Source organism: Topomyia yanbarensis, chromosome 3 (assembly GCF_030247195.1).
Source record: "Topomyia yanbarensis strain Yona2022 chromosome 3, ASM3024719v1, whole genome shotgun sequence".
NCBI lineage: Eukaryota > Metazoa > Arthropoda > Insecta > Diptera > Culicidae > Topomyia > Topomyia yanbarensis.
The window spans coordinates 365,213,028-365,231,535 of record NC_080672.1 but is presented as its reverse complement, the minus strand read 5'-3'; the positions used below and the strand labels follow the sequence as shown (position 1 = coordinate 365,231,535).

Genomic DNA, 18,508 nt, shown 5'->3' with positions numbered 1-18,508 from the left:
TCGAATATCGAATATCGAATATCGAATATCGAATATCGAATATCGAATATCGAATATCGAATATCGAATATCGAATATCGAATATCGAATATCGAATATCGAATATCGAATATCGAATATCGAATATCGAATATCGAATATCGAATATCGAATATCGAATATCGAATATCGAATATCGAATATCGAATATCGAATATCGAATATCGAATATCGAATATCGAATATCGAATATCGAATATCGAATATCGAATATCGAATATCGAATATCGAATATCGAATATCGAATATCGAATATCGAATATCGAATATCGAATATCGAATATCGAATATCGAATATCGAATATCGAATATCGAATATCGAATATCGAATATCGAATATCGAATATCGAATATCGAATATCGAATATCGAATATCGAATATCGAATATCGAATATCGAATATCGAATATCGAATATCGAATATCGAATATCGAATATCGAATATCGAATATCGAATATCGAATATCGAATAGCGAATATCGAATATCGAATATCGAATATCGAATATCGAATATCGAATATCGAATAACGAATATCGAATATCGAATATCGAATATCGAACATCGAAAATCGAATATCGAATATCGAATATCGAATATCGAATATCGAATATCGAATATCGAATATCGAATATCGAATATCGAATATCGAATATCGAATATCGAATATCGAATATCGAATATCGAATATCGAATATCGAATATCGAATATCGAATATCGAATATCGAATATCGAATATCGAATATCGAATATCGAATATCGAATATCGAATATCGAATATCGAATATCGAATATCGAATATCGAATATCGAATATCGAATATCGAATATCGAATATCGAATATCGAATATCGAATATCGAATATCGAATATCGAATATCGAATATCGAATATCGAATATCGAATATCGAATATCGAATATCGAATATCGAATATCGAATATCGAATATCGAATATCGAATATCGAATATCGAATATCGAATATCGAATATCGAATATCGAATATCGAATATCGAATATCGAATATCGAATATCGAATATCGAATATCGAATATCGAATATCGAATATCGAATATCGAATATCGAATATCGAATATCGAATATCGAATATCGAATAGCGAATATCGAATATCGAATATCGAATATCGAATATCGAATATCGAATATCGAATATCGAATAACGAATAACGAATATCGAATATCGAATATCGAATATCGAACATCGAAAATCGAAAAACAAAAAACGTAAATCGAAAAACAAAAGTCGTAAAAACGTAAATCGAAAATAGAAAAAAATGTAAAAAATTGAAAAACGTAAATCGAAAATCGATTTGATGGTGCTGTAACAGCAAACGGTAGGTAAAAATAATTTCGTAACTTGAAATACTACACTGTTAACAAGCATAGCGCTTCTAAACTGATCGAGATGAGAAAATAGAATGTCATATTTGATATCGATGAATCGATTTTCGATTCATTAAAATTTTACATCATCGATCAATCTATTTTTCGACTTAATCGATTTATCGATGTTCGAATTACGATCCCATCGATGCTCGAATAAGCGATATCCAAACAATCGATTAAACGATATTCGAATAATCAATATCCGATTCTTGAATAATCGAATAATCAATAAGCCAATATAAAATTAATGTATTAATCGAATACCCATTAATCGATATTAAATCATTTATTAATATGTATTCGATTATCGTTGATTAGATTTTTGACTTCAATGTACTGGATTAATCGATTTATCGATTATGGATTATCGTTTATTTTCGATTATCGGCTTTCGATTACCGATTTTCTATTCCTTATAATCGATTATCGATTTTCAACAAATCGATTATTCGGAATTTGGTAATTGAATAATCGATATTCCAATAATCGATATTTGATTATCGATCATCGGTATAGTTTTATCAATTATTATAAATTCGACTTTCGATTATCGATTAAACAATATCCGATTTTCGAGAATCAAATAAACAATATACCAATAAGCGATAATTGGTATTGGAATAATCGAAGCAATATTCGATTAGTCGTTTAACCGATAAAATTTTAAAATCTATTTACACTTCAATTTGACGTTAAAATTTACTGACATTTCGTTATCTTTTTGTATATCTCATCTTGTTCCATTCAATTTAAGGAAAATCGAAATCTTCCCTAACATCTTCACCAGAATGCTTCTATCTTTCGCCATATCCAGCAGATCTAACAATAATAACCCAACCAATAAATCACGACCCCGGGCATGTCTCCTGACAATACACTTTCGCAGCTTATTTTCCAGATAAAGAACTCTCACTCTTATGCCCCGCCAGTGCTCGGCCCCATTTTGCAGCTTTGATAAAATCACCCAACGAGCTCCAATCCAAAACATCGCGGAGTTTTTTTTTTCTTTTAGCAGCCCAAAAAGAAGGAACAAAACGCTTTGGTTTTGTTATATATTTTTTTCGTTTCCTCAGTGCCATTTCTCATGTTTAACTGACGGTAAAATAAAAACTTGGGCACAACCGAAGCTGCTATCTTCTTTCACTGGTTACGCAGGGTGGAAGCCGACGGAAAAAATGGTTTCTCGGATCAGGGAACGAATAGGAAAGTGCATAGTAGGCTATGATCTTGGGCACATGAAATTTATACAGGTTTTATAGGTTTCAAATAAAAATAATTTAATAGTTAATTTGATATTTAAAATTTTTATTAACTTTGGTAAAATTTCAAATATTAGTTACTTGCAGAAATTTTAAATTTTGACCATTTTTCCCATGGAGTGAACCAAAAACTTGGATCGTTGTGAGTCTGAAATAACGAGAGCGGAAAAGCATCCTTTTATGCCGTTTGTTTTCGGTTTATTGTTGTTAATTTATTGTTTCTTCACTTGTTGGTTGAAACATCCGCATCGTTCCAAAACCCATTTTTATGTTATATAAATGTTTATGAACCGTATTTCGCGCTATTGAACTAGCTCACTTCCCGTACACCTCCACGGTAAAGTTGAAGCCCCCGTAGGGTCGTGAGGTCAGCCGTATGGTGGCCTGCGTTCGATTAACGCCTCCCGAAACGAGGGTCGCCAAACCGCCGCGGCCATTTTTCACATTATCCCGTGCCACAATGTAGGTCACGTTCGGTGACCGGCCAGCTCCTAGCCTCTGCAGTGGAATCGTCACGCAATGAATGGTGGAAGTTGGTGAGGTGGCGGAAGAGACGTGGTAAAATAAGTTGTAGCATCAGTTGGGTTATCAATTAGAGTGCTCAACACACATGCTTACCGGTGGCGAGTACTGAAAGACGGCACTTTTGACCGGGACCGGAAGCGAGTTGTTTGCGATGGTGCCTCGACTGAGCAACCGGTCACGGAACACACGGCGGCCCCATTGGGTGGTCTCTGCGTAAATTAAGACCCCGAAGGCGAGCAGGAGAATGGAAGTGACAAACAGAGTTCTCATTGTCCGAATGCGCTTCTGGAGATACAATGTGAGACTGGCGGCGGTGTTGCAGCAAACTGACTGCAGTCTTCGGAAGTTGGCTTTTATTATAAAGGAAAATGAGAACCGTTTCGACGCTACTGCGAGAGATAATGAACGGGAAGTTTGTTCCTCGATAAGAGTTGAAGTGAATAAGTGTAGATACTTGTTCGGAACACTTGAAGTCTGCTTTGTCCATTTTAAAAACAATTAAAAGTCGAGCTAATTGTTTCCACTACGAAACTGAAAGCTAATTGAAAGATGCGTAAGCGTCAATTTATACTCGTATTTAAAACGTTCACTTTTATCTAGCAATTCCATTCATTACACACTAATAGCACCATTTTCGTTTCGACTTCGTCTCATCAGAATCCGACACTAACTTAGTGACATCACTAAGCTAGCGCCGAATTGACGCTAGCTCCAAGCAACGGAAACACTATTTATGTTTCTGAGCAAACCCCTAGTTCTGCGTGATGTCTTTTTCCTAAATTTTGGTCCACTATTGAGAAATATAGCAGACCATCAACATACCCAACAACCAAACTTCTTCGCTATTAAAGCACATCACCATAATCTTAAATGATTCTGCTCGACTTGAAAATCGAACAAAAATAAACACAAACATCTCGCGTTTCGTTTGAATAGAAATCGAGGATATTATGTTAATGATAGTGAATAGGACGACGGTGATGATGGTGAAGTTCTAAATTTCCCTGCCATCCCAAATTATACACGCACAGACATTGATGTGCGCTCGCCTACTACGTCCTCTTTAATCAGCCGTCAGCATCTGGCGTTGAGTTTCTTTTTAATAGCTTGCTATGCTTTTAAAATTTCTTTCCGAGATATCACCCATACTGGACTATAATCCTATCGACAAGCAGACAGGCGTAACCTTGTTGCCAAATATTTGAAACCGAACGTGGGGAGAATCGTCTCGTTCAAAATTTAGCTTTGATTATAAATGCAAAGGATAGAGCGTTCCACCCGCAAGGAGCTTTGCGAATTTCAGTCTATGAGCACATGTGGTGCAAAATATAACTGGACTTATACGGTTTTCTGACTTTCTCCTCACAGCAGCAATATTTCCCTTGTTAATGCAGCTAATACTAAAGGATTTTGTCTTCAAATAGGTGACATGAATTAAAGTAACGTTGTTTTGCTCATTCAAACAGGATTTTTTCTTCTTCTGAGCAACGATTTTTCCCGTGTTGTTAGAGAAAACTTATCAACTCTTCAAGCAATGCTTTAAAACAACCCATAGCAAAATATTTCAATTTTTTATACTTGTTGCCATTTGTATCCTTTGGCTCTCTTTATTCATTATCCGGTGCTAGCTAAGTTAGTGTCGCATTCTGTTCAGACGAATTCGAAACGCAAATTCTATAAGGGTTATTCCACGCGAAGATGATCAAAAATAGATGCAAATTTGAAATCTACTGTCACGGATCGGATCCAATTTTTAAGGAGTTTTTCGTATAGGACTAGCAACTAAAAATCCAAATTGTTGTGCCAAACCCGTTGGGCCCATTTCGACAAATTGTCAAAACTTTTGTTTTGCTTTTGATTGTATCTCCGATTCTATTTACTTTAGAATCAAACCGCAAGATGTTTTTTAGGGAATTTGTTCAAGCAGTCTAGAACAAAATATTAGTATTTAAGGGCAGTGCTGCCAACTATTCGAGTTTTTCAGTTTATAATAAAAAGTTATTAATTGTAAAAATTTTAATGTCATCGAGTCCCTCAGAAATTTATACATAAAAAACACTTATAATCTCAATATAATTTGAGCCAATTTCGAGATACACCGTTTCGAATGGAAAAACTCGCTTTTTGTTATATAAATATTTATTGATCAATATTGCGAAAAATCGACCCTGATCTGCTAAAGGTAAACCAAAAACGTAGTTTCTCATTATTTCTCGTTTACTTCATGATAAGATAGCTTTTTGTTGTTGTCCGCTTGCGATTTTATATGAGAAATTGAGGTTTTTTGCCTCAAAACAATTTTTTTTCAGAATAGGCTCCAATCATATTGAGGTTATAAGTGCTTTTTTGTGTACAAATGCCTGAGCAACACAATGTCATTAATCCATTTAGGTAAATTACACGTGCCTTGATTATCTCGCGCGGAATAACCCAATTAATTTACTTATAGATTTTGGCCTATTCCCGAACCCAATTTTCTCCAAAGTGGAAAAAATTGATTCACTCCCAAATTTTCCCCTTTGAGAAGAAATATAGCGTAGTGTTTCTTTATTCATTAAATCCTCATTTATTCTCATTCGAGTATCGAGAATCGAAAATCGAGAATCGAGAATCGAGAATCGAGAATCGAGAATCGGGGATCAGGAATCAAAAATCACAAACCTAAAATCGATAATCGATTTTCTTTCCGTTTTTCGATCTTAAACTTTCAAATTTTCAATTTCTCGCATTTAAATTTTTTTTAATTTCCAAATTTTAGAATCTTACGATTTCCGAATTTTCGAAGATTGATATAATCGAATCTCCGAATTGCTGGATTCTCGAATTATCGAACATTTGCGTAATATTTGAGTATTCGAAAATTCGAAATTTTGGCATCTTCAAATATACATATTTTTGAATTGACGAATTTTCAATTTTAAGAATTTTCGGTTATTCGAATTTTGAAAGTATTAATAATGGAATTTTCTAAATTTTCAATTTCCTAAATTTTGAATTTTCTAAATTTTGAATTTCAAATTATTGAATTTTGGAATTTTTAAAAATTCCATTTTATTTTTTCAGTAATTCATTTGTTAAAATTTTAGTATTCTTCAATTTTGAAATTGAGAGTTTCCAAAAAGTAGTACATTCGAATTTACGAAATTTGGAATCTTGAAATAAATTTTTTCGGATCGTCATGTTTTCGGATTTTAGAATAACAAAATTATTGAATTTTCGTCGAATCAAATTTGGGAAGTTTTGACTTTCAGATATTCCGAATTTTCGGATTTTTGAATTTGCGATTTTAAAATTGTTTGAAATTTTTAATTTCGAATTTTCGAATTGTTCACAATTCCAATTTCCAAAGTTCTGAATGTTGGAATTTAATAATTTTTGGATTATCACATTTTCGAATCCTGGAATTTTCGATTTTTCCGAATATTACAGTATCCTATTATTTAAATTTTCGAAATTTTAGAATCGGTAAAACTTCGAACTTACGAATTTTCTAATTTTAGTATTTTATAGTTTTATAAACTAGAAATTTTTGAATTTATCGATATCTTGAATTTAGAATTTTCAATTTTCAAATGATCCAATTTTCGAATGTTCAGATTTTTGCATTTTGGAATTTGGGAATTCTGGATATTATTTATTTTGAATCTTGGTATTTCGCGATTTGAAATTTTTGAATGCTCGCGTGCTTGAATGTTTAATTTTCGATTTCTTCAATTTTCCAAGCTCTCCCATCCCCCAGTTTTTCAATTTCTCCAATATTCGAAATCTTCAATTTTCCAATATTCCAATTTTCCAATTTTGTGCCAATTTTCAAATTTTAAAATTTTTCGATTTTCCAATTTTCCAATTTTCCAGTTTTCCAATTTTCCAATTTTCCAATTTTCCAATTTTCCAATTTTCCAATTTTCCAATTTTCCAATTTTCCAATTTTCCAATTTTCCAATTTTCCAATTTTCCAATTTTCCAATTTTCCAATTTTCCAATTTTCCAATTTTCCAATTTTCCAATTTTCCAATTTTCCAATTTTCCAATTTTCCAATTTTCCAATTTTCCAATTTTCCAATTTTCCAATTTTCCAATTTTCCAATTTTCCAATTTTCCAATTTTCCAATTTTCCAATTTTCCAATTTTCCAATTTTCCAATTTTCCAATTTTCCAATTTTCCAATTTTCCAATTTTCCAATTTTCCAATTTTCCAATTTTCCAATTTTCCAATTTTCCAATTTTCCAATTTTCCAATTTTCCAATTTTCCAATTTTCCAATTTTCCAATTTTCCAATTTTCCAATTTTCCAATTTTCCAATTTTCCAATTTTCCAATTTTCCAATTTTCCAATTTTCCAATTTTCCAATTTTCCAATTTTCCAATTTTTCAATTTTCCAATTTTCCAATTTTCCAATTTTCCAATTTTCCAATTTTCCAATTTTCCAATTTTCCAATTTTCCAATTTTCCAATTTTCCAATTTTCCAATTTTCCAATTTTCCAATTTTCCAATTTTCCAATTTTCCAATTTTCCAATTTTCCAATTTTCCAATTTTCCAATTTTCCAATTTTCCAATTTTCCAATTTTCCAATTTTCCAATTTTCCAATTTTCCAATTTTCCAATTTTCCAATTTTCCAATTTTCCAATTTTCCAATTTTCCAATTTTCCAATTTTCCAATTTTCCAATTTTCCAATTTTCCAATTTTCCAATTTTCCAATTTTCCAATTTTCTAATTTTCCAATTTTCCAATTTTCCAATTTTCCAATTTTCCAATTTTCCAATTTTCCAATTTTCCAATTTTCCAATTTTCCAATTTTCCAATTTTCCAATTTTCCAATTTTCCAATTTTCCAATTTTCCAATTTTCCAATTTTCCAATTTTCCAATTTTCCAATTTTCCAATTTTCCAATTTTCCAATTTTCCAATTTTCCAATTTTCCAATTTTCCAATTTTTTTAGAGATTTGAAATACGCAAAAAAATCATTTTATTTTTTTAAATTTTGCGCTGTTAGACCCCCTTAAGGGAAGTTTATGCTAAATAATCAAGAAAGCTTATGAGACTATATCTAGGGACTACAGAAGAATATTTTAGGAGCTTCGGTTTCTTGAAAAGAAAGAAAAATTTATGTCCCGATTTTATCAATGTCCCAGTTTTATCAGCCAAAATTCACCAAGGGGCTGATAAAAACGGATCTTCACTGGATTTGCATTTGCGATTGTTAGAATTCTCAAATTTTCAAACTTTTGAATATTCTAATTTCAGAATATTGAATATTCTAATTTCAGAATATTGATGATAACGAATATTCGAATTTTTACATTTTAGGATTGGAAAGCAAATGTTAAAAAAAATATCTTTGAACTCTCATTTTCATTTTGAAATTTAAAGTTTTCGAATTTACAAAGTTTCGATTTTTCGAATCTTTGAAGGTTTGAATTTTCGAATGTTCCATATTTTAAAATATTCAAATGTTCAAAATTATATATTTTGGAATTTCGGAATTCTGGTAATATAAAATTTTGTGAATTTTAAATTTCCTAATATTAGAATATTCAAATTAACAAAATTTTGAATCCATGAACTTTGGAATTTGAAATTTACGTACATATTTTCATGTTGCAGAAATTTGAATTCTCGATTCTTTAAAAATTCAAAATCTTGAATCTTCGAATCTTTAAATTTTCAACCTTTCGATATTTCGACTTTTTGTATTTTCAAACTTTCCAATCGTTATTTTATCCAATTTCTGCATAATTGTAATTTCTAATTTTTGAATATTCAAATCATAAGATCCTTGAATTTTCGAGCTCTTGAACATTTGGGTATTCATTCATTCCAATTTTCAAAAGTTTGGAATATTAGAATCTTCAAATTTTCGCATCAGCAAATTTTTTAATTTTCTAATTTTAGAACTTTTGGATTCCTAATTTTTGAATTTTCCAATTTTTGAATTTTCGTATTTTCGATTTCTCCAATTTTTGAATTTTTGTGTTTATGAATTTTGGAATGTTCGAATCTTACATTTCTCTAACTTTCAAATATTCGAGTTTTTGATTTTTCTAATATTTTTTTGATTTTTTTTTAATTGTGGGCTTTAAAATTTTTGAAATCTCGTAATTTTGAATTTCAGAACTTTTGAGTCTTCGATTTTTTGAATTTTTGGATCTTTTAATTTTCAAATTCACAAATTTGTGGATCCATCCAGGCGTCGTGGACTGGTTCAGAATTCCTAGTATATTAATGAATATCCGCCATTTGTGCTCATGAAATAGGTCACAAAATACGTTTTCTCATTCATAGTGAAATTGACAATTTCGTGTACGATCTTAATAATATTACGTTAAAAATTTCATGGAACTCAGAATGATAGTCATGGACTCGTAAACTGGTTTTGGCATGCTTTTGAAAAATATCACAATTATAGAAGATACCCTAATCATTTTTACTTTATCACGACTATGTACATGGTCCTGAAATTTTTACGTGAACTTTTCCACAAAATTTGGAATATTATGATTAACTATTAACGATTATCATCAGTTATCGATGTCTGAGTTTTTGTAGAATGTGTATCACAAAATCATCCACGAACCGACTGATGCCAAATTTTGTGAACCATCTTTCCGAAATGTAGCCGTTCTTGTATTTTCTTTCTGCCACAGCCATGAAGTCTTTGGCCGAGCCCCGGGAAAAAAACCCTACTCGTTGGAATTTAACCGCGTAAGAACAGACAACCGTACAGACAGCTGAGTCATCTTGATCAGGGCGATAGAGAAAAACAACGGGTAAAAGACTCACTGTTTCTTCGCATCACACCCCGGTAGGCTTCGGTTAGTGTGATTCAAGGAGTTCTGTAGTTGTTTGGATAGTATGTGTCTTGAAACGAGACTGGGCACGATAAAATGTGGAAATTCAGCGCTAGCTTAGTCCTGTCACTAAGTTAGTGTCGAATACTGATGCGACAAAATCGATACGTAAATTTCATGACTAATATGTGGATAGAAAACAATTCAATGTTAAACTGATAAAAAAACGAGTAATTTCCGTTTAATAAGCTTAAAAAAGTAATAAACTAAACATGAAAGCAATAACAGCAGCCAGCCCAAACAAAGAACCTTTGTTTTCGTGCTCAATTTTATCGTGTTTTCCAAACTTTTTTACGGACTTTTCATCGCTAGTACCAGTTTTTCCTTCTTTTACCAGTCGCTCTCAAACTAAGAGGGGGTAGGAGAGTGGATAGATCGTGCCACAGGAAAAAAAAGTATACATATTTCCCAAGCCAGACAGGGGCGGTTTTTTGTCAGTGATACGGCGGAAATGAAAGCCGTGCGCAATCTGAAAGCTGTGTGCCAGGGAAGTTGAATGTGTGCGGCAGGAAGTTGGGAAGGCAGGCAGGAAAAAATGTGACGCTTTCACAAGAACTTGAAGAGTGCTCGAGAAGGAAACGATGAAGTGATGATTGGTCGAAAAAAAAATAGATTCGCCGAGAGGATACAGGAGTTTAGACGAGGGAAAAAAGTAGAATTTTTGTTAAAGGAAAAATGCTTCAATAGCGTCGTTTTACTGGGAGGGAAAGTGGAGCGTTGTTCTCGTGAGGATGTTTTCTTTTTTCGACACTTCTCTCGGGACAGAACTAGAGGATTGTCATCTTGATATTCGAAATAACAATAAACCTAAATCATAATTCTGCTTGGCATAAAGCGATTTGTTGATTGGACCTCCCTCCTTTCCTAGTATAATATAACTCAGCAACTTGGAATCCGTGTTTCGCCCCTTTTTCCCCGAATCCCATTTGCCACACTCAGAACCCCGAAACTTTCTGCTGATTTGTGCGTCTGTTATCGGGCTAACAAGCAGCTCGCAAGCAGCCATTCAATACCAGACGTGGCCTGCTTGGGTCCGGGAACCTTTTCCTATTCTCTATTTTCCCCGACTCACGTCAAAGCACGTCGACCGGGCAAGAACTCATACATCTTAACCCAAATACCATATCGGCTCGGCTTCTGTTCCTTTTCCCTTGCTTCTTGTTGGGAGGTTGGTCGCATTCACCAATCCCAGCCAACCCAACCATCCAGGCCGGTACAAGGAGGCTGGCTGCACTCGACCGAGAGGAAATCGATGAATGACCTGTTTGTCCTTTACGGAGCACGCAGGAGGAGGAGGAGGAGGAGGAAGAACAAAAAATTCCTACCGTGATGACACCGAACAACACACACAGCACAGCTCAATGAGTCCCCGGGCGATCGTTGTTCGGAAAGTGGACCGAGGAGATATCATATGAAATCGCGATAACGCCTCCACGAGCTAGTGTCTCTCTGATGGCATCGCATCGGCGACAACCTGCCTGGCACGGGAAGCGGCCGGCGGATTGTGCTGTAGCCCCCACGGTGATTGAGCGGGCGTGTTTCCATTCGACGGTGATTGGATGACCATTTAACTGATGGGATTTCCAGTGATTTGCGATTTTCGTTTGTCATCAGTGCAGTGGGAGCAACATGTTTGCTGGGTAAAATTGTTTGTGTGGAAGGATATTTGATGGACTTTTTAATCATTTCTGGTGGAACTAAGTAGGAGTTGGAATCAGTCATTAGCTCAATTGTGGATAATGAAGGCTTCCTGACCGGAGAATTTCAATTTGTTTTTATTCTGTTTTCAACAGATTGAGGTAATATGATAGTACTAGTAGATGAGTTGTGGGTACACGTATAATAAATATTCCGCTTTCAAGTGTACATGCACGAGACATTTCACATGAAATTAGTGATTTTGAATTCGCATACATTGTGTTTTTATTAATAACTTAATAACTTTTCACGCGATTTATTGGTGTGCAACACCGCGAAGAATGGCAGGGTCAGAATGTAATTTTGTGATTTAATGCAAAAAAAAAAATTTAATCTAATGTTGGATTTTAAATCGGAGCCACCGGAATTTAAGCCAAGAAAAGTATACAACTTCCCTTCACCAGTTCATTGAGCATTGGACAATTAGGCATTCGACTTCCGGTAATATTGATTTAAATGTCATATATATGCTTATAGAGGACGCTCGCCTGTTAAGCTCCAGGGAGCTTGAGGAATTGTAACATTTTTCCTTCCATACGTTTTATCGTCTAACTAAAACTACATTTCAGTTTTCCGAATATTGTTCAAATATACCTACATATATGTAAAGTGACCAGACGTTCCGGATTAAGCAGCACTGTTCCGAATTTCATGGTCTTATCCCGCATGATAAAACGTCCCAGAAAGTGGTCCGCATTTATCAAAATGCTAATTTTGTTGAACGAGGTCCGAAATTTCGATGTCGAAATGGACATTGCACAGTGGTCCAGGAAGCGAAATTAGCGGGAAACAATTAATTACGCTTTCATCTTTGGATTTCGAGATTTGGTGTCTTAGAAACATTTATTGTGTGTGACAAACTGCATCTTTTGGCTGAAACGGTCTTAGGGTGGTCTTTAAAGTGTCAAAGTTGTAGAAATTATTTCAAATTTTAGTTGAGATAGAGTGATACTTTCTTCTACAATATTCTAGAACAATCAATTCTGAGCAACTTTGTTGAAGATTTTAACTTTGTATCTCAAACAGTTTTCATTTTATAGTGAGTTCCATGTCATTACTTAGGGTGTCTCTCAAAAAAACAGTTTTCTCCGTACAGTTTTTTAGTGTGATTTTTCTCACAAAAGTACTCTATTGTGTTCTTTTAGAGCATAATTAGGGGCAACTTTTTCTGAAGGAAGAAATTTTTTATCTTGTCTGGTTCAAAAGTTATACATAATTTTCACTGAAAAATACGCCCTTTTCAAATGTCGATATCTTAAAAGGGGGCAAACGAAAATTAATAATTTTGATTGCATTTGAAAGGTTGTACTTGTGCCTTTAATATATTAAAAAATTGGAGAACGCTTTTTTCTCTATCTCAAATAAATCAAATTTAAGTAAAAGCATGTTTGCATATATTCCTACAGCGCTCATATAACCAAAAATATTTATTTTACACAGATTCTGTGAATTTTTACCAAGACTTTTCAAGGACCACATACATTTGTAGGCTTTTCATATTGATGATAGTGTAATGACCAAAATTTGGGTCTATTCGTTAGGGTGCCGCACTATATCATCAATTACTCGATCTATGTACAATCGTTGAAATGCATATGAATTATAATCAATGCGTTAGGGTCAATATTTGCTTTATTCCTGAGAACTTGTATATTAAAGAAAAACTTGCATGCAATCGCAATAGAAACTAGAATCGCTTTCCTCTCACTTCCACCTTACCATACTACCAACAATAATGGAGCCAGCGAGAATGCAAATACCAAATATACACTGAAGTCTTTTACGCGCGTATTCCCTGCGTAAAGGAACCTTACCCAAGTAGCAACTGAAGTTTTATGACACTCTTGAAGGAGCTCTCAAAACTTAGACTGCTCTTGTAGTGTGCTATAAAACTTTAAATGTTACTTAGGTAGTGTACATACATTTTTATGGTACAGGGTTATGTTTGTCAACTGTTGTTACGGTATCTAATTAGCAAGGGACTGGAAGGTGAAGTATATTTTTTAATATTAAGAGCCATAGTACTCAAGGGAGAGCAAGGAGTTGAAGGGAGAAAGTTTAGAAAAGCGCGGAAGGGTCATTTGAGCAAGCTTAAAGTTTACCGGCGACTTAACCCTTTGTCTGCTACCGTAGGATTCAAGGTCTTTTGGCATTAGAAATGCGAATCACCTGAGCCTACGGCATGTCCGGACAAGCGTAAAGTAGCTTGTTACTTCATGCTGTTGGAACCGACGTTAACAAAAATGGTTAACAAAAAATGGTAAAAATAGGGTTATGTTTGATGATTTAAAATTCATAATTAGCACGTCTTTTAAAGATGTCCAATAGCGGAAAGCGTTTCCAAACATCTTAGCTACCATGAGTCAAACTCTTATCAGTTCACCATTTGATAATCAAAATAATGCTTAGTTTTGGTATTGCACATGTTGTATTCAAGCGCTTTGCAGAGTGGTTTACCAAAACAACGACAGTTTTGAAAATTCGTGTGGGTTTAATTGCAACTTGTTTGAAGAAAAGAAGTTAATCAAAACAAAGTTTAATGACAGTCACAAAGCCAAACAATATTTATGCACCTAATCAAATTTCAGTGAATACATCTGTACATATTCGTAAATTACTGTAATATAAATCTGTAGATCGGAACATAACTGTATTTCAAAAAGCTTGAAAATGTGTGATGATTATAAAAAATCTTGGCGATGATTGGAAGCAAATTATAGGTCGGCATTAGTGATATAGAACGGCACCCTAACGAATAGGTCCAAAATAGGATCATTACCCTATCTACAAAATAAAACAGCCTGCATTCTTGAAAAGTGTTGGCAAAAATTCACAGAATCTCCGTAAAACAAATATTTTTTATATGAGCGCTGTAGGAATGTATGCAAAAATGCTTCTACGTAATTTTGGTTTATTTGAGAAAGACAAAAAAGCGTTCTCCAATTTTTTAATATATTAAAAGCACAAGTACAGCCTTTCAAATGCAATCAAAATTATCAATTTTCGTTTGCCCCCTTTTAAGATTTGAAATTTGAAAAGGGCGTATTTTTCAGTGAAAATTATGTATAACTTTTGAACCAGACAAGATAAAAATTTTCTTTCTTCAGTAAAAGTTGCCCCTAATCATGCTCTAAAAGTACACAGAAGAGTACTTTTGTGAGAAAAATCACACTAAAAAACTGTACGGAGAAAACTTTTTTTTTTTGAGAGACACCCCAAGTAATGACATGGAACTCACTATAAAATGAAAACTGTTTGAGATACAAAGTTAGAATCTTCAACAAAGTTGCTCAGAATTGATTGTTCTAGAATATTGTAGAAGAAAGTATCACTCTATCTCAACTAAAATTTGAAATAATTTCTACAACTTTGACACTTTAAAGACCACCCTAAGACCGTTTCAGCCAAAAGATGCAGTTTGTCACACACAATAAATGTTTCTAAGACACCAAATCTCTAAATCTAAAGATGAAAGCGCAATTAATTGTTTCCCGCTAATTTCGCTTCCTGGACCACTGTGCATTGTGCAATTGTAGTACGTATTAATCTCAGGTTATTATCTCTTAGGTTGTTTTAACGGTTAGAAGAGCTTACGGTTCAACTGCGAAAGTCCGGAAAATCGACCGGCTCTGGAATCGATAAAAGCGTCTTTCTCCATACTGTTGACAAAATCTTAATGAACATCAATCAGTAGTGCACTACCAATACTCCGAATGCAACTGAGGTATTCTCAGTGAAATATTAATAGAGAGCAGAAAAATTGTCCTATGGCATCAAAGAGAAAACTCTCCAACAAACATTTCGTGGTTTTATAAACGTTTTAACAGTTGCTTTATTCAGCTCTAGCTGAACATTGGCAATATAGTGTAATCATATATCGTTTATTCCACCGTTAAGCATCTGGATTTGGAGAATTTGTTTAGCTTGTCCTGATTAAGACACATTAAAGAATGCTTAAGATTTCACCGATATACCGCCCTGAATAGAGTCTGTACCAAGGCTACAGTAGCCTTTTATAGATTTGAGTGAACCTAGTTGGCTTGGGTTCGAATCCCAACCTACGATAATTTTTTTATTTTAATTTTTTTATTTAATAAGTTTTAGAACATTCGAGAATCTTAAATTAGACAATTAACTAATTTCAAAAACTGATGATTGTAGACGTTTTTGTATCCAAGGTGAGAACTTATGGTTGTCACAAAACATTTAGATAAGTAAAAATGGGTGTCATATGAAAGTGGTGGTAACTGAATGATGGATTAAAGCCAAAGGACTCGATTTATTTACCACTCTCTACCAAATGAGTTTCTTTCCATCGCGATTTTTTTGTTGGTAAGCGGAAGTCGCTGTTCGAATTCAATAGTTTATATATTTATATCAATTAAGTTCGCCTGCGTGAATAATCTTTGTACCTTTGTTTGCAAGTCGATGGGTAGAAAAAATCATGGTAACAATGCTGGTGTCAAAAATTTACAGCAAAGTTGGAACAAAAAGTTTCTCTTGTGTTCAATATGAGAATATTCATGTTTCACAACTAAACACTAAACAGACCGTTTCGAATTAAAAGGTAAATTTACATAAACAAGGGCGCGTGTGATTTGGTAAGCTTGTACATTGAAAAACTGTAAATCGTTGGTTTCACATGCTGAAAACTCAGTAGATATAAAAAAACAGAATAAATTTTCGTTCGATTATTGATCTATTGCTCCTTTACCGTAATATATGCAAAATATCTTAATTGGAATATACCGAAATACTTAGAAAATACATTTATTTGTCACTTGTAAGATTAACGAGTACTGTTGTCACCAATGTAATAATCGTATGTTATTCCAGCGACTCTATAGTCCATAGACAGGCACTTACTTCGAAAACCAAAATGAATTGTTTTCAATTTCATACAAAAAGTTTCTGTACAATACAAAATCCTCTGAGGTATTTTTGAAATTTCTACTTATTGTGAGAAATATAATATGATTCTGGAGCTAATTTTAGATAGCAAATAGATGACGCTAAAACTTCCTCAATTTTGCCAAAAAGGTTTTTTTTTATTTTTTTGTGAATGAAAAATAATGAATTCGTGAAAAAATAAGGTTAACGGAAAAGCATTTTCTACAGCTTATTTCTGCCTACAATACGATTGGATATGCACTCGGTAAATTCATTTTTCGCTTAGTAAAAGCTACAATTGTTTACTGGGAATCAGCAAACAAACGACACTTTGCGAGATATCAGTATAAAAAATTACTTCTTACTCGGCTGTGCGGGGATTTGGCTGAGTTCAACTAAGTGTGTATGTATATACAAGTCATTGGTAAGAATTATTTTTTTTAGAGTTGCCAATTTATCGTACCAACTTGATAGTTTCTTTTTGTTAGCAATGACATTTTTTCAAGACGAAATTAAAATTGTAAATTATCTGCATGAAAATATTAAAAAAAAAACTGTATGAATGTTACAAGACAAAAAACAACGTTAAAACAACAAACAGATATAATTTTGAGAAGTCCTTCACTTAAAAGTAGAAAAAAATGAAGTGCGTGTATTGGGACTCGAACCCAGGTCAGTTGCCATTCATCATGGTTTTGCTAATAGTGCCATTTTTTGTAATAGGTACAATTACCTTTGTTAAACACATAATTCAGATAAAAGTCAAAGGTGGTATAACGGCAAATGTAAAGGTAGAAACATCCTTTTGAAAACATGTAGTGCAGCTTAATGATTAAAGGTAACATCATCATTTATTCAACTCGTAATTCAGTTTAATTAACATGGTTGAATAAAAGCTTTAATATTGTCTCTGTTACATTTATTAGCAGTATAGTTCAGCCTAGTTGGATCTGTCGAATACTGGATTTTAAATAGGCTGAATAAACTGTTAATGTTTAAATTGTTCAGCGAAAGTTTTATTCAGCTTACATAACCTTTAATCTGCTTTTAATCAACACGTAGTTTTAAAGTTCAGCTCCTAATATTTGTTGGGTAGTTCTGCTATCAGTAAGAGCATTTTGAAAACTCTTTGAGATGTTTAAATTTCTTGTTGGTAACATAATAAGTAGTCAATTTGATGTGTTGCCAAAGAAATAGAAAACATCTTTTAACGAACGACAACCATCAACGATTTCAAAATTAGATGTCGTATTTGATAAACGCACACTGAGATCAAAATAAGATTTCATTTTGCTGCTGACAGCAAAATGTGCACAATGCTATACTTCTCTTTAGTGGAGCAAAATTCCGGCAAAAACTATTTTTTCTCCACTAAGAAGAAAAGTGTTTTAAATCACCCGCAACACCTATAACTAAATTAGTTATGGAATTTGCGTTTCATCAGAATCCGCCACTAACTTAGTGACATGACCAAGCTAGCACCGGATGGACACAAATAGTGATTTGGTTTTTGGAGCCAGCGTGAGCCCGGCGCTAGCTTAATCTTGTCCCTAAGTTAGTGTCGGATACTGATGTTTGGATTTCAGAAACTCCATTCGGATCCTCCGATTTCCGGAAGCATGTTCGAGTGCTGGGATACTATTTGTGAATTTCAATGGAATACTAGCAATATGGGTATCAAAATTCTTGGAATGGCTTCATTACGTTGTATCTCGTGGTTTTAGAACCATTAGGTGATTTGACCCCGGAACGTACATTCCGGAGCAGGTCGCCGCGAGTGGCAATTCCGAGGTCAAATTGCCAGGTGGTCCTGTAACAATAACAGACTTCCGAAACAA

At 33.7% G+C, this 18,508-nt stretch overlaps 2 protein-coding genes across 6 annotated transcripts in view; both read right to left on the bottom strand.

Annotated features, from left to right (window-relative positions):
• Positions 1-18,508, bottom strand: part of LOC131693017 (uncharacterized) — a 546,650-nt gene that overhangs the window by 474,005 nt on the left and 54,137 nt on the right. The gene's annotated exons all lie outside the window — the stretch shown is intronic.
• On the bottom strand, positions 2,730-3,572 carry LOC131693022 (uncharacterized). The gene is made up of 2 exons (XM_058980485.1): positions 3,323-3,572; positions 2,730-3,202 (listed from the first exon to the last, which is right to left on the bottom strand). The coding sequence occupies exons 1-2, from the start codon at positions 3,497-3,499 to the stop codon at positions 3,020-3,022; spliced, it is 360 nt and encodes a 119-aa protein (XP_058836468.1). The 5' UTR covers positions 3,500-3,572; the 3' UTR covers positions 2,730-3,019.